Source organism: Neofelis nebulosa, chromosome 8 (assembly GCF_028018385.1).
Source record: "Neofelis nebulosa isolate mNeoNeb1 chromosome 8, mNeoNeb1.pri, whole genome shotgun sequence".
NCBI lineage: Eukaryota > Metazoa > Chordata > Mammalia > Carnivora > Felidae > Neofelis > Neofelis nebulosa.
The window spans coordinates 20358773-20372629 of record NC_080789.1 but is presented as its reverse complement, the minus strand read 5'-3'; the positions used below and the strand labels follow the sequence as shown (position 1 = coordinate 20372629).

The following is a 13857-nucleotide window of genomic DNA, read 5'->3' as shown; positions in this document are numbered from 1 at the left end:
CACTAATTTTTTACTTTTCACCAAATTTACATGTCCAATTATAGATAAAAGAAATGAAAGACAGTCAAGACATCTTTTACAATGCTTCTTAAAATAGATTTTTTTCAATTTCCTTTTTTTTTTTTTTTTTTTTTTTTAAATTTTTTTTTCAACGTTTTTTATTTATTTTTGGGACAGAGAGAGACAGAGCATGAACGGGTGAGGGGCAGAGAGAGAGGGAGACACAGAATCGGAAACAGGCTCCAGGCTCCGAGCCATCAGCCCAGAGCCTGACGCGGGGCTCGAACTCACGGACCGCGAGATCGTGACCTGGTTGAAGTCGGACGCTTAACCGACTGCGCCACCCAGGCGCCCCTCAATTTCCTTTAATATGTTGTGGATTCCATCAAATATAACCATTTAGGAGTGTTTTTACTACCTCTACTAGTATAGACAAATTTACAGAAATTATTTTAAATGTATTGTGTCTACTTCAATTAGCATAATTTTGTTTAAGCAGTTACAGTTGTCTGTGTTGCCAGTGTTGACATTTTCAGGAATTAATGGTATAGTTTAGGGGACAAGCTTCTGACCCTGAAATCTCACTTTGAGTCCTGTTCCCACCTCACTAGCAGGTGATCCTGAGCAAGCCAACTCATCAAAATCTTGGGTCCACATCCATAAAATGAAGACCTTTACAACTGGTGCTACCTATATGACAGGGTTCCTATATGTAAAAATTTTCCAACAACTATATGGTACTATAACATGACAATTACAGAGGTGAGTGAGGTTTTAACTGCCAAAATAATTATTTCAGCTTCATGCCTGTAACCAAAAGCTTTTAAACAAAACGCCTTAAATAAAGTAGTCATTAAGCAAATGAAGACATATTAACTCAAACTATGTTCCTAGCCTATTGAATCTAATCTCTGGAAAAAACTTAATTCATTTTATGGGGATATATATGAGTTAAGATATTTATTAGTGTTTATACAAACAAGATGCAACCACTGATTCAAAAATAGGAGGGTATTTTCCTCAATGAGAATACATTCTTTAATAGGACTCTATTTGAATAAGAATTCCATACAAATAGAATATATATACTTAACACAAGAAAGGAAGGATTTTACATTACACAAAACAGACATTCAGTTGGTTCAATCATGGTGAGCTACCCTTCCAACCGAATACTTATATTTATTACAAATATTGCAGTCAGTTCAGTATATGCCAACAATCACAGAGTTTTAACATTTAGTAGCACGAAGCACACTTAACTGTTTCCAAAGGGATATGTGATGTAGTTTTCATTTCAGAGGAATGAAGTGACTGAATTACTGTCTGCTCTTTAATGTTTCAACTAACCTGTGAAAAGAAAATGAACAGTTTCATAAAATTAACCTCAAACTTTCAGGTATAAAACATGATCATTTATAGTAGGTTTTATACTGGAAGTGGATTCCAAAGCACTTTAAATGATGAAAGCTAAGATAGTTATATCAGAAGAATAAAGTTATGGACTCAATTTTGATGAAGGCCTCTCTTAGCTTTTACTTTTATCTATGCTCTGAATGAATAAAAAAAAAAATAAAAGACCAAATATCTACTTTCCAGGCTGTAACTACTGCAGCAAGGCCAGATGTGGATAATTCAGAGGTGAAAACTATTCTCAGTCCTCATGGAGCTGAAAATCTAATGAGCAGATCACAAATCAATTATAAGACAGTATAACTACTACATTACTACTGGTCTGTGACAAGGATATCTACAAGTGCGGTAGGCATTGGGCACGGAGACGTGCAAGGAAAGGTTCTTGAGAAGAAGTCAACCTAAGTCCTAAAGGATAAGGAACTGGAGGATGAGGTAAAGAAGGAAAAAAGCTAAAAAAAATAAAATAAAATGGCAGAGAGGTGGCTTATCTAACTATAATCAGGTGGGTGTGGTTGAAATAAAAGCCAATGTATATGAAGACCAGTGGAAGAAAAGGCTTGAGGAACTTAATATGATATGCTAAGTAATCTGAATTTTGTCCTTAAGACTAAAGGGAAATCACACATATGCACACCTGCACACACAAACAAATGCACAAATGGCTTCTAGAAACATGATACTTAACCATTCCATTGCCTCATCAAGGCCAGTGCCTTTGGTTGCTGAAGTTTTGAATATTTGCCATTTTCGGTCCTTCAATGCAGGTAACCCAAGTGAATTTGCCATCTCTGAGGGAGTCATGGCCTGCTCCATGTCCTGCTTATTTGCAAACACCACCAAAATGGCTTTTCTCAGCTCTTCTTCCTAAATAAAATAGAAGCTACTTAAATTTTTCTCATCAATTTGCCCCCTTCAATTTGGGGAAAAATGCTAACAAATACATTATTTTAAAAGTATATTTCCTAATTATGAATATACGATGTTCTTTATAAATTATTTGAAATTACGGAGAAGTATGAAGAAAACAAGCTTCATCCATAATCCTACCTTCCAAATATAATCACTGTTAACACTATGGGTATTTTCTATTGCTTTGTAATTTAGAACTTACAATTTATTTAGTAAATACATTTATATATTTGAAGATCAATATATATACACACAGTTCTATGCTCTAAAAAAATAAACATTTGGGGCACCTGGGTGGCTCAGTTGGTTAAGCGTCCAACTGTGGCTCAGGTCATGATCTCACAGTTTGTGAGTTCAAGCCCTGCATCGGGCTCTGTGCTGACAGCTGAGAGCCTGGAGCCTGCTTCCAAATCTGTCTCCTTCCCTCTCTGCTCCTCCCCTGCTCACACTCTCTCTCTCAATAATAAATAAACATTAAAAAATATTTTTAAAAAATAATAAACATTATATCATGGATATTTATCCAAACAACCAAAATTTTTTCAAAAAAAAAAAAAATTTAATGGGGCGCCTGAGTAGCTCAGTCAGTTAAGTGTCCAACTTCAGCTCAGGTCATGATCTCGCGGCTCGTTTGTTCAGGCCCCATATCGAGCTCTCTGCTGTCAGTGCAGAGGCCACTTAGGATCCTCTGTCTCCCTCTTTCTCTGCCCCTCTCTCACACACGCACGTGTGCACTTGCTCTCAAAAACAAACATAAGCAAATATTTTAAGAAATTTTTAAACAAAAAAATTTAATGGTTAAATATACACTGCACTATGAATGCATGCGCCATATACTATGTAACTGTTCTCCAGAAATTCTTACTAGATTCTTTTTACTTGACTACTATAGAAACCTAAGGGATGCAGTCATAACACAGAAATCTTTTTCTTTAACAAATTCTCTAAAAATAGAATCAGAATATGAATTTTTTTAGGCTCCTATTATATGTATTAATAAACTGCTTTCCAGAAAGGTTAACAATTTAGACTCCACCAACAGTGTATAACAGTACCACTCTTCAATGCAGCCCTGAAAGAATTAGAAATATGTACCTATGTATAGTATATTTTTCCAAACATAGTATGTCATTAAATGCTTATTTATTACCAGAGTATAAGAAATGCAAATATTATTAGAATATAGTTTTCTCTTGTGCACTGTAGATTCATTCCTTCTGTTCAGTTTTCTATTTATTTGCAAAAGGTCTTGATATGATTAAGAACACAAATCCTTAGTCACTGGTTATGAAACTATGTCCTGGTTCCCTGCTTTACCCTAAGTTGTATTTGCGAGGTTTTTGTTTGTATTAATATAATTAAATCTATCTTTTCTAATTCCTTCCAATCCTTTGATTTAGAAGGACCTTCCCTATCCAGAAATTTTAAACATATTCACTTACACATTCTTGGAGTTAACAATTTCCATTCTTTACATTTCATTCTTACTCCATTTAGAATGTATTTTTGCATACAAAAATGGGAAAACTTAAACTGATTTATATGCCTGTAAGTTTTAATGTAATAGATAACAGACCCGACTCACATGCTATATGTACTTTACATTATATATATTGACTGAAACAATTAAGATACTTCCTAAAAATGAATATAATTTTTAGTTCTTTCTCATGATTATACAAGTCAAATTCTAATATCACAAATAATAAACCAGCACAAGAATTACAAACTGAAGTTAATAATCCATTTCCTTTATGCAGTACTTTATATGATAAAAATCAATTATACCATGTGACTTACATCTAAACAAACCTTTTTTTAAAAATCCATTATACTAAAAGCAGTTAAATGGTCCCTTAAAATTCCTTATACTTGAATTTGGTCTAAGAAGCTCTTATGATAAATATGATGCTATGTTGTAAAAAAAATTAAGCAAAAGTTTGAAACTATTAGGCCTTCACTTTATAACTCAGCCATTAAGTCAGTAATCAGGAAATCAGAAGTCTAAAGCATTCTCAGAAAGCTTCTATGTAGGTAATCAAATGGCCTAGAACTTAAACATTCAATGATTGGATACTTCAGAATCATAGTTTTGGTAGGAAAAGGAAACTTAGGTATCTAATTTTCTCAAGCATAAGGCAGTGTCATTATTACTTAAATTAACCATTAGTACATATGAAAAGCTTATTTAGCAATTGGAGATTTTTTTGAACTTTTGATTATTTAATGCATCCTCTGAATTCAGCTAGCCAATAAATTTTTATTCTATAAACTTCAGTGAATACAATGTATTGAGTTTTTAGTAAGTGCTATACACTGTTCTACACATCAGGGACACTAGGGTAAACTCAAAGAACTTACATTTTAGGTTGGGAGATTTATAAAGTAAACAAATATATTTTAAAATAAAGGAAAGAGGGGCACCTGGGTGGCTCAGTCGGTTAAGTGTCCCACTCTTGGTTTGAGCTCTGGTCATGATTCCAGGGTCATGGGATCAAGCCCCATGTTGAACTCTGCACTGTGTGTGGAGCCTGCTTAAGAGTCCCTCTTTCTCCCCCTTTGCCCCTCTCCCCAACTCATGCTATCTATAAAATAAAAAATTTAAAAAGAAAAACAGATTTTAAAATAAATTAAATTAAATTACGGAAAGAAACAGTAAGTGGTACAAAAAATAAAGTAGGATAAGTTTAGAAAATAACTGAGCTTCCTCTCTGGAACAGAAACATGAGATAAAACATGTCAAGAAGGAGCCATGCAGATTTGGAGGAAAAGCACTACACGCAGAAAGATGAACAAGTGCAAAGAGCCCTCAACCAAGTGTCCAGTGTGCTGGCTCAGTGTATCCAAAGAACAGAAAGGTCAGTATGGCTGAAGCACTGGAAACACAGGTAAGAGTAAAGAACAATAAAGCTGGAAGAGGTAAACAAGGATCAAAGTTGTGCCAAATACCCAGAAATTCTAAAACAAACAAATATGCTTACTATGTATACCCTTATCTGCTTCTCTAAGCTAATTTATACAACTAGAAATACAAGTAGAAACAGAACATTCTATAGAAAGCACTTCATAAAAGTAAGTTAGAATAGTTCCTTCAGTTTAGAAAGAGTTCAGCTCTGAGCTTCCTAGAAATCAAGGAATCTAGTTTAAAGTAAGTTACAAGGCTGGATTCTTTGTTTCTCTTTTCTTTTGTTTTTGGTCTCCATCCCTCTTTCCAATAGAATTTCTGGAATAGGAAATAATTTGCATAAAAGAAAATGATACTAAAGGCATGAGGGGAAAAAAAATTCCTGCTTTCCTTTTCATTATTCCTGCATGTGGTAATAATGAGAGCAGCAAGCAAATGTAAAAGATTTCCCCACATCTGAATAAAGTTTTCTTACCTCCAACATGGCAACTAACTCTGATTTGGAAATGCCAATTCGGTCTCGGTCACAACTGTCTACCACATAAATGACTGCATCCGTGTTTGAATAGTAACATCTCCAGTATGGCCTAAAGAAAATTCAGCAAGGGAGAATATATTATTATTTGAAAGAAAAAGAACCTGCTATGTTAATTTATGTGCTAGGACTTGGCAATGATGGGAGGTGGGGGGCTTATATGCCAATCTTCCCCACCCATGAAAGAATTAATGCCATAATGATTCACTGTTTCTGAAGGATATGTATCACATCCTTCAGATGGGATGGGGGTGGAATGATAAACATTAAATCACAGGATCGAGGAGTTTCAGACTTCAGGCTAAGAGAAGACATTTATAATCAACCTAAATCACTAAATGTACTAAGATAAAGTTATACCAGACCTTATTGTTATATCTTATAAATCTTTAACTAGGAACTCCTTAAGAAACGGGTTCTTAAAAAAACTTTTAGTATGATTTTATATAACAGACATTCAGTTGATCACTAAAGACTTCATGAAGTAGAAATGGCTAAAATTAGAGAGGGACTCAAAATTAGGGAGGGACTCAAAAGTGGTTCAAAAAATAAAACAAGTTAGGGGCACCTGGGTGGCTCAGTTGGTTGGGTGTCTGACTCTTGATTTTGGTTCATATCATCATCTCACGGTTCCTAGAATCGAGCCCCACATTGGGCTCTGCACTGACAGCACAGAGCCTGCTTGGGATTCTCTCTCCCCCTCTCTCTCTGCCCCTCCCCCACTTGCACTCTCCCTTCTCTCAAAATAAATAAACTTTTTAAAAAATAAATAAAATGAGTAAAAAAGGCAGCAGGATATTTGGAGACTGCACTACCCATGTTTTTAGATGGCAGGCACCACAGTGAGCAACCACTGACAGTCACCAAACATTCACAGTTGCCATGCCAAGCACACAATGCTAGGCAGGAGACCTGCGTTCCAGAAGGCATCTATGTTCACATTAAACACTAAATGGTGGGCTGAAAGGTATTTTTATAAAATCCAAAACAGTCTGTCTTATAGACAAAGTGACTGACTAAATGGAGGATTTTTAGTTAAAAACTCCCCAAGTAATTAGGTCTTGGGATTTTCCTGAAAATTTTTTTCATTTAGGTGGTATCTGGAAAACTGGCTTCCTTAAATTTTAATTCAATTGAGAGAACAGGAAATTCTTCCTTATTTTAAATTACAAAAGAGGGGCATTTGGGTGGCTCAGTCGGTTAAGTGTCCAACTTTGGCTCAGGTCATGATCTCACGGTTCGGTTGGTGAGTTCGAGACCTGCATCTGGCTCTGTGCTGACAGCTCAGAGCCTAGAGCCTGCTTCAGATTCTGTGTCTCCCTTTCTCTCTGCCCCTCCCCTGCTCACACTCTATCTCTCAAAAATAAATAATTGTTAAATTACAAAAGAAGACATATTTGGGTTCACTGCTCTTTACCCTTAAAGGGCCAATAAACATTCAATACTAGAAAGTAATCTGGTCTTTGTACCATACCTGATACTTGTCTGTCCTCCCAAATCCCAGACTTGGAATTTAAGGTTTTTGTATGTTACTGTCTCAACATTAAATCCAATAGCTAGAAGAGAAATCAAAATCAGTAGTATATGTAGACTAATGCATTCTACCTTCAAAGTATCCAATCTAACTGCATCTTAGCAATTAATGAATTACCACTGAATCACATTACTGGTTGAAATATTATTCCATTTAATATAAAACAGTTGTGCTACACACACACAAACACACACAATTAGCAAGATCAGTACCACTTTCAGATTATAGAAGAATCCCGTTACCTCTACAAATACAGAATTTTTAGCTCAGTGGGAATTCTACTATGTTAAACTCTCCATATAATACAATCCTGGCATACAGAAGTGTTCAGAAAGTTATGCTTAGAAACAACAGATGTAGATGTATTACAAAAAAAAAAAAAAAATGGAATTTTGATAGGTAGCAAATATAAATGGAACAAAACCAAGCCAACATTTTAAGCTTCAGTGGTTAAGGATTCAGCAAAAGCTGTATACCACTTTATAGAAACTGGGTTCTCTAAGGGTGGCAATCTCACAGACTCTCTGCAGACTTCCTCAAGAGCTCATTTGTATAAGGTTATGGTTGGATGCTCAGATGGGAGGTGTCTCATCTCTTTTCCCCGCCATTCTTTTTAGGTGGAGGTGTGGCACCATATGGCTAAGGCAGGATACTACTATTTTCATTGAAAGGAACCTAAGGAAAGGTGGAGAAGATGCTGAAAAATTTGGATTAATAAGATTTCATAATCTTGGGGTGCCTGGGTGGCTCGGTCAGTTAAGTGTCTGATTTCAGCTCAGGTCGTGATCTCACAGTCCATGAGTTCAAGCCCCATGTCGGGCTCTGTGCTGACAGCTCAGAGCCTGGAGCCTGCTTTGGATTCTGTGTCTCGTGCTCTCTCTGCCCCTCCCCTGCTCATGCTTTGTCTCTGTCTCAAAAATAAATAAAAACATTAAAAAAATTTTTTTTTAAATAAGATTTCATAATCTTAAAACAAAGTAAAAAATGACTTTATAGCTATAACTGGACAATTTTTGTTTTAAATTTAAGTCTACATTGGTAAATGATGCTAATAAGTTTATATAAGTATGCCTATCACAACTAAAAAGTAACTATAATAAACCTGAGTGGAAAATTAAAAAGCAAGTATATGAACCGCTTCTCAGCCTTTTGGCTAAGATCAAGTGCAGGTACATGATGTGTCCCTTAGAATTAGGCAGGAGTGTAATCACTATCTTTACCTCGATAACACTTTTTATATGCAAAGGACAAGGGTGGGCTGTAAAGTGTGTTCCCTGAAATGCAATCCACTGGGCTGTGTGCACTGCAGGGGCCACCAAGACTTAACCACTGCAGAGATGGGCAATTTTGAGAAGCGAAAATCAAGGGAACTGAAATTTACTGATGGTGGCAAAAATAAATCAGATGCCACAGAGCTTAAAAGGTTCTTCTTGGGGCGCCTGGGTGGCGCAGTCGGTTAAGCGTCCTGCTTCAGCCAGGTCACGATCTCACGGTCCGTGAGTTTGAGCCCCGCGTCAGGCTCTGGGCTGATGGCTCAGAGCCTGGAGCCTGTTTCCGATTCTGTGTCTCCCTCTCTCTCTGTCCCTCCCCCGTTCATGCTCTGTCTCTCTCTGTCCCAAAAATAAATAAACGTTGAAAAAAAAAAATTTAAAAAAAAAAAAAAAAAAAAAAAAGTTCTTCTTTCATAAAAGCTAGACCTTTTTCTCTTTTAATCTGGAAATTTAAATACTACTAAATATAGAAATACCTTGCATGACAGTGATTTTAGAGGCATAATTTAAAATACTCTTCAACAAACTCTTAAACTTAGTTTAATATATTAACCTTCTCGAAGTCAATTCAGGCCAACAAATAAAAAAAAGTATAAATAATAGTTTTCTCATGTAGTAAAACAGGATTATTTGGGAATATTCCTCTAAGATTTCAACAACTGATTTAAAGTTGAGGTGTTTCTTTTCTTGATATTTTCAGGTACCAGATTAATTCAACAGTCAATGTCTTCAATTCAGATCTTTAAAAGCAATGAACTCCTTAAGAGAAACAAATCTTAATTAAAATAATAACAAATAGGGGCGCCTGGGTGGCTCAGTCTATTGAGCGTGATTGAGCGTCTGACTTCAGCTCAGGTCACAATCTCATGGTTCGTGGGTTCGGGCCCTGCATCAGGCTCTGTGCTGACAGCTTGGAGCCTGGAGCCTGCTTCAGATTCTGTGTCTCCCTCTCTCTCTGCTCCTCCCCCACTCACATTCTGTCTCTCAAAAATAAATAAAGTTTAAAATACATATATATAAATAGTAACATACGGGGGGAAAAAAAAGCACTTCAGATGCAATAGTATCACTTAACATCTGTATAATTCTTTAAACAGGTTTACAAAGTATTTTATATATTTCACTTATTCCCCCCCTCAAAGTCAGTGGGCATATTTATTATCTTCATTTTATCAATAAAGATACTAGCCCTCAATGAGATTAAGTGCCTTAACTCTATCCAACTTTTAAAATTAGCTTTAAACAGCAAAACCCAGCCATGCACAGGGGTTTACAAAATGCCTCTAAATTTATGAAAAATGTTATCAATATTATGCCCACACTAGAAGTTTACAAACCTTAACATTAACTTATTATATGAATTACTTATTCAGAAATAAAGTTATGTTAGATGGAAAACAAAAACCCCTACAATTAGTTTATCATACTAACACTTACTAGGAATCGTAGTAACGACTTCTCCAACCTGTAATCTGTACAAAATTGTAGTTTTTCCTGCTCCATCTAATCCCAAAATTAAAATCCTCATTTCCCGGGTTCCAAACAGACTGGAAAAAATACTTGAGAAAAAGCCACCTGAAAAAAATAATAAAAGAAAAAATGTATTATCATTTTCTGAACTAGGTCCACAGAACATTTAATCTCGCCCTTTTTAAGCTATACCAGGGGTGCCTGGATGGCTCAGTTGATTAAGCATCAGACTCTTGATTTTGGCTCAGGTCATGATCTTCTCAGGTTCATGAGATCCAGCTTCAGGTGGGCCTCCACACTGGGCCTGGAGCCTCCTTAAGATTCTCTCCCTTTCCCAGGACCCCTCCCCCACTGTCACAGGCTCTCTCTCAAGAAAAAAAAAAAATTAAAGCTATACCAAATTAAATACTATAGTATTTTCCTTGATTCATAAGTTCATTAAGTTTGCTCCCAGTGATATACATTATTCAACACCAAACAAGTAATTACTGATTGTCACTATGTCCTAGATACTGTATTAGGAAGGCACAGAAGATACATTGCAGCATAAGAGAAACAGGACTCCTTCCTCATGGAGCTCACTTTCTAATCATGAGAATATGGATACCTTAGCATGATCTCCTCACAACCCCTAAACACCAAAGGACAAATAAGAATGACACTGGGACAATGAGATCCTTACATATGAAAAGCAATTATTATCATTGTACAGTAGCACCATGATAACTACCTTCAATCACTGAGATTTCTCTGTAAGCGATAGAATTAGCAAAATAAATTGAGGTACAGAAGCCCAAAATAACAAAACCTACTTTTGGCAGAAAACTCATTTAAAAAAATAATAAAGCTACATTCAATGTATCTTGAAATATTTCCAGAAAGCTTCCTATATGCAAGGTATTGTGTAATATAAAAGCACTTGTGAACAGAGTAGAGTGGTAGTCATCAGATGCTGGGGAAGTGGGGGAAATGGGAGAGATGTCAAGGGTACAAACTTTCCTCACAATAGTAGTAATTTCTGGAGACCTAATTAACAGCATGGTAACTACAATTAATAACAATGTATTGTACAGTTGAAATTTGCTAAGAGAGTAGATCTGGAAGTGTTCTCACCACACACAAAAAAGGATGTATTAATTAGCTTGATTACGGTAGTCATTTCACAATGTGTATATATATTATATATATCAAAACGTCATACTTAAATATATGCAATTGTGTCGTTCATACCTCAAGAAACGTGGAAAAAACTAAAATGAAAAAAATTATCCTTTGTCTCAGCAGGGCCTGCTGGTAACAGATTAAGATTATTGATTCATTTGGATTGTGTTTAAATAAATGGTGATTTAGAGTATTATTCTTTTTACAACAAAATAAAGAAGCTTTTTTAAAATACATTTTTTCTTTAATGATTCCAGAAAAAAGCACTTTGGGCCTTCTCCACCAAAAGCCATTAGAGAAGACTGAAAGTTACATTAACAATATAAAAAAAAGTTGACAACAGAAATGATGCCACACGATACATGGTTATTTGACAAAGAAATGGCACAATTAAGAGCTGCAAGTCTGGAAAAATGAAGACACCACGGGCCAGAGAACCCTGGGAAAGAAAGTGTAGCAGAAGGGGTGTGACTTGACAAAATCCATAGTACCTTTTTACACCTTAAAAAAAAAACAAAACTGGGGCGCCTGGCTGGCTCAGTAGGTATAACAGGCAACTCCATCTTGGGGCTGTAAGTTCCAGCCCCGTCCTGGATGTAGAAAGTACTTAAAAAGAAAACCTTAAAAAAAACAAAACAAACAAACAAAAAAACTGAAAGGAGTTATGGAAAAAAAGCAGGAAAGCGCCTGTGATATTCCAGGGCAGGTAAACTCCCCTCCAGAAAATCGTAGAGGAATTAAAGTCAGTCATCGAACGTGCACCATTTGGAGAGGTGTAAACCAGTTTAAAAATCTGCACTTTCATTTGGGCTTCAGAGGGGAGGGAGACTTCGGTTGGTACTTGTGATGAAAATGTAGTTCCCTCAATCAGCACTCCAAAAAAATCGAGATTAAAATTTCACTCACTGACCAGTTATGACCACTACCCTCCCCATGTCCTTCTGCACATTACTCTATTATCTACATGAAAAGCTACAGCAAGCAGGCAAATAAGAAGCGGACTAAAAACATTATGAGCAACAATTCCTTTGGATTTTTTACACTGACGCAGTTCCAGCGACCAGGAAGAGAATCAAGCTTCTACTGTGGGGTCAAATCTTATCTTTCACGCAAGAAACCTCAGCGCACCTGCGACTGACAAGTTGCCAAGCTTCCCAAGACCAACTCTGACCCCCAAATCGAGCTGGGTCTGAGAGGGACAGGGAAAAGTTCATGGTCAGGGGAAAGGTCTCGGGGCCGGGTTCCCCCGGCCGCAGCGCCGGGCGGACCTGCGCCGCCCCCGCCCCCTGACCCTTCTGGGATAAAGGGGACAGGAGCGAGGGCAGAGGGAACGCTCGAGGCAGGGTCCACTCCCACAGGCGAACAACCAAGGTGAGTTAAGTCCTCACCGACCTGCCCCTGAAAAGCTGGCTACTCCGAGCTTCCCAGGCCGGCCCCTCTCCTCCAGACCCCGGCCCTCGGGCCGAAGCCCCTCGAGCGCGCCCGGGCGCCCTCCTCAGATCCTCACCCATGATGAACCGCCTGTCCGCCCTTGTTGGTGGTTAGAGACAGGCCCCGGCCTCGGCAGCGACTCCTATTCGAGCCTCGGCGCCGCCACCTCTGCAAGCCTCGGCCTCCGGCTCCGGCTCGGAAGCGGTTTCCTTGGGAGTCCGGTCCGCCAGCAACTTCCACGTCGGACTCCCGGCGGGGGCGGGAGCGACGGGCCGCTGCGACTACGCGCCGGGAACGGCGACCTGAGCGTCCGCGTCGTCGCTTTCGACAAAAGTCCCGGGCGCGCAAAGTGAAAGCCAGAGGATAAAAAATATTCAAGGACCCCCAAGTTTCTCCTGCTTCTATTTTCTTGTTGAAAGGGCTTCCCAAACAGGGAAATTCGAATTTTCCTTTTAAATTCTGATCCCCTAAAGTGGCGAATCTGTCACCCAAAAATTCGAGTTGCGCCTCGATGCAGCAGCCAGTCGACTGGACGCAGGCATCGGGTGCAGCGTGGCAGAAGTTGCAGGTCCTGAAGCGTCCTGCGGGGGCGAAGCACCTTTCCCTGGGTGCTCTCTCCCGCACGGAAATAGGACTACGTAATAATAATAGGAAGAGCCCCGCGCCGCCAGTGCAAAGCAGCCTTACGCTGGAGGTCGCTAACGAGTTTTTTAGTGTCGCAGTGGCGTGCTGGGTCAGCGTGAGAGCCCTTCACTCCGTTCTTCCACCTAATTCCGAGCACCTGACCAGCTTTGTATGCTTGGCAGTGCGGGCGGGCTGGTTCCTTCCAGGGGCGTCGGTCGACAGTAATGCCGGTTTTGACAGGGAATTGTATTGGGAGAAAGGAAGCAGTACTTGGACGATGGGAAGAAGGGATTCTCCTAGACTGTAATTTTTTTAAAGGTTGAGCGTGCGTGTCTTAATTCGTAAAGGTACACAGAAAAGTAAACCGATCCGTAGCCACAATACCACAGTTCTCCCTAGAAGTCACCACTGTAAACTCTTTCTTGGGTCTCCTTCCAAATATGGTTTTGGCATTTTATGTTTTTATTTATAATAGATATTTTCATCCATTCAACAGAAGTTTATGGACTGACTTTTGTTTCAATTTTCAGACCTTTCCAGCTGCCTAGGCATTGAAACTAGACCTGCCTGTTGCCCTCGCCTCCCTTCCCCGCTTCTAAAT

At 38.4% G+C, this 13857-nt stretch overlaps 1 protein-coding gene across 1 annotated transcript; it reads right to left on the bottom strand.

The window, feature by feature from the left end:
• Nucleotides 1-945: 945 nt before the first annotated feature.
• ARL1 (ADP ribosylation factor like GTPase 1) lies at nucleotides 946-12844 on the bottom strand. Its single transcript, XM_058741640.1, has 6 exons — nucleotides 12709-12844; nucleotides 10008-10145; nucleotides 7240-7321; nucleotides 5706-5817; nucleotides 2102-2280; nucleotides 946-1350 (listed from the first exon to the last, which is right to left on the bottom strand). The coding sequence occupies exons 1-6, from the start codon at nucleotides 12710-12712 to the stop codon at nucleotides 1320-1322; spliced, it is 546 nt and encodes a 181-aa protein (XP_058597623.1). The 5' UTR covers nucleotides 12713-12844; the 3' UTR covers nucleotides 946-1319.
• Between the last annotated feature and the right edge of the window lie 1013 nt (nucleotides 12845-13857).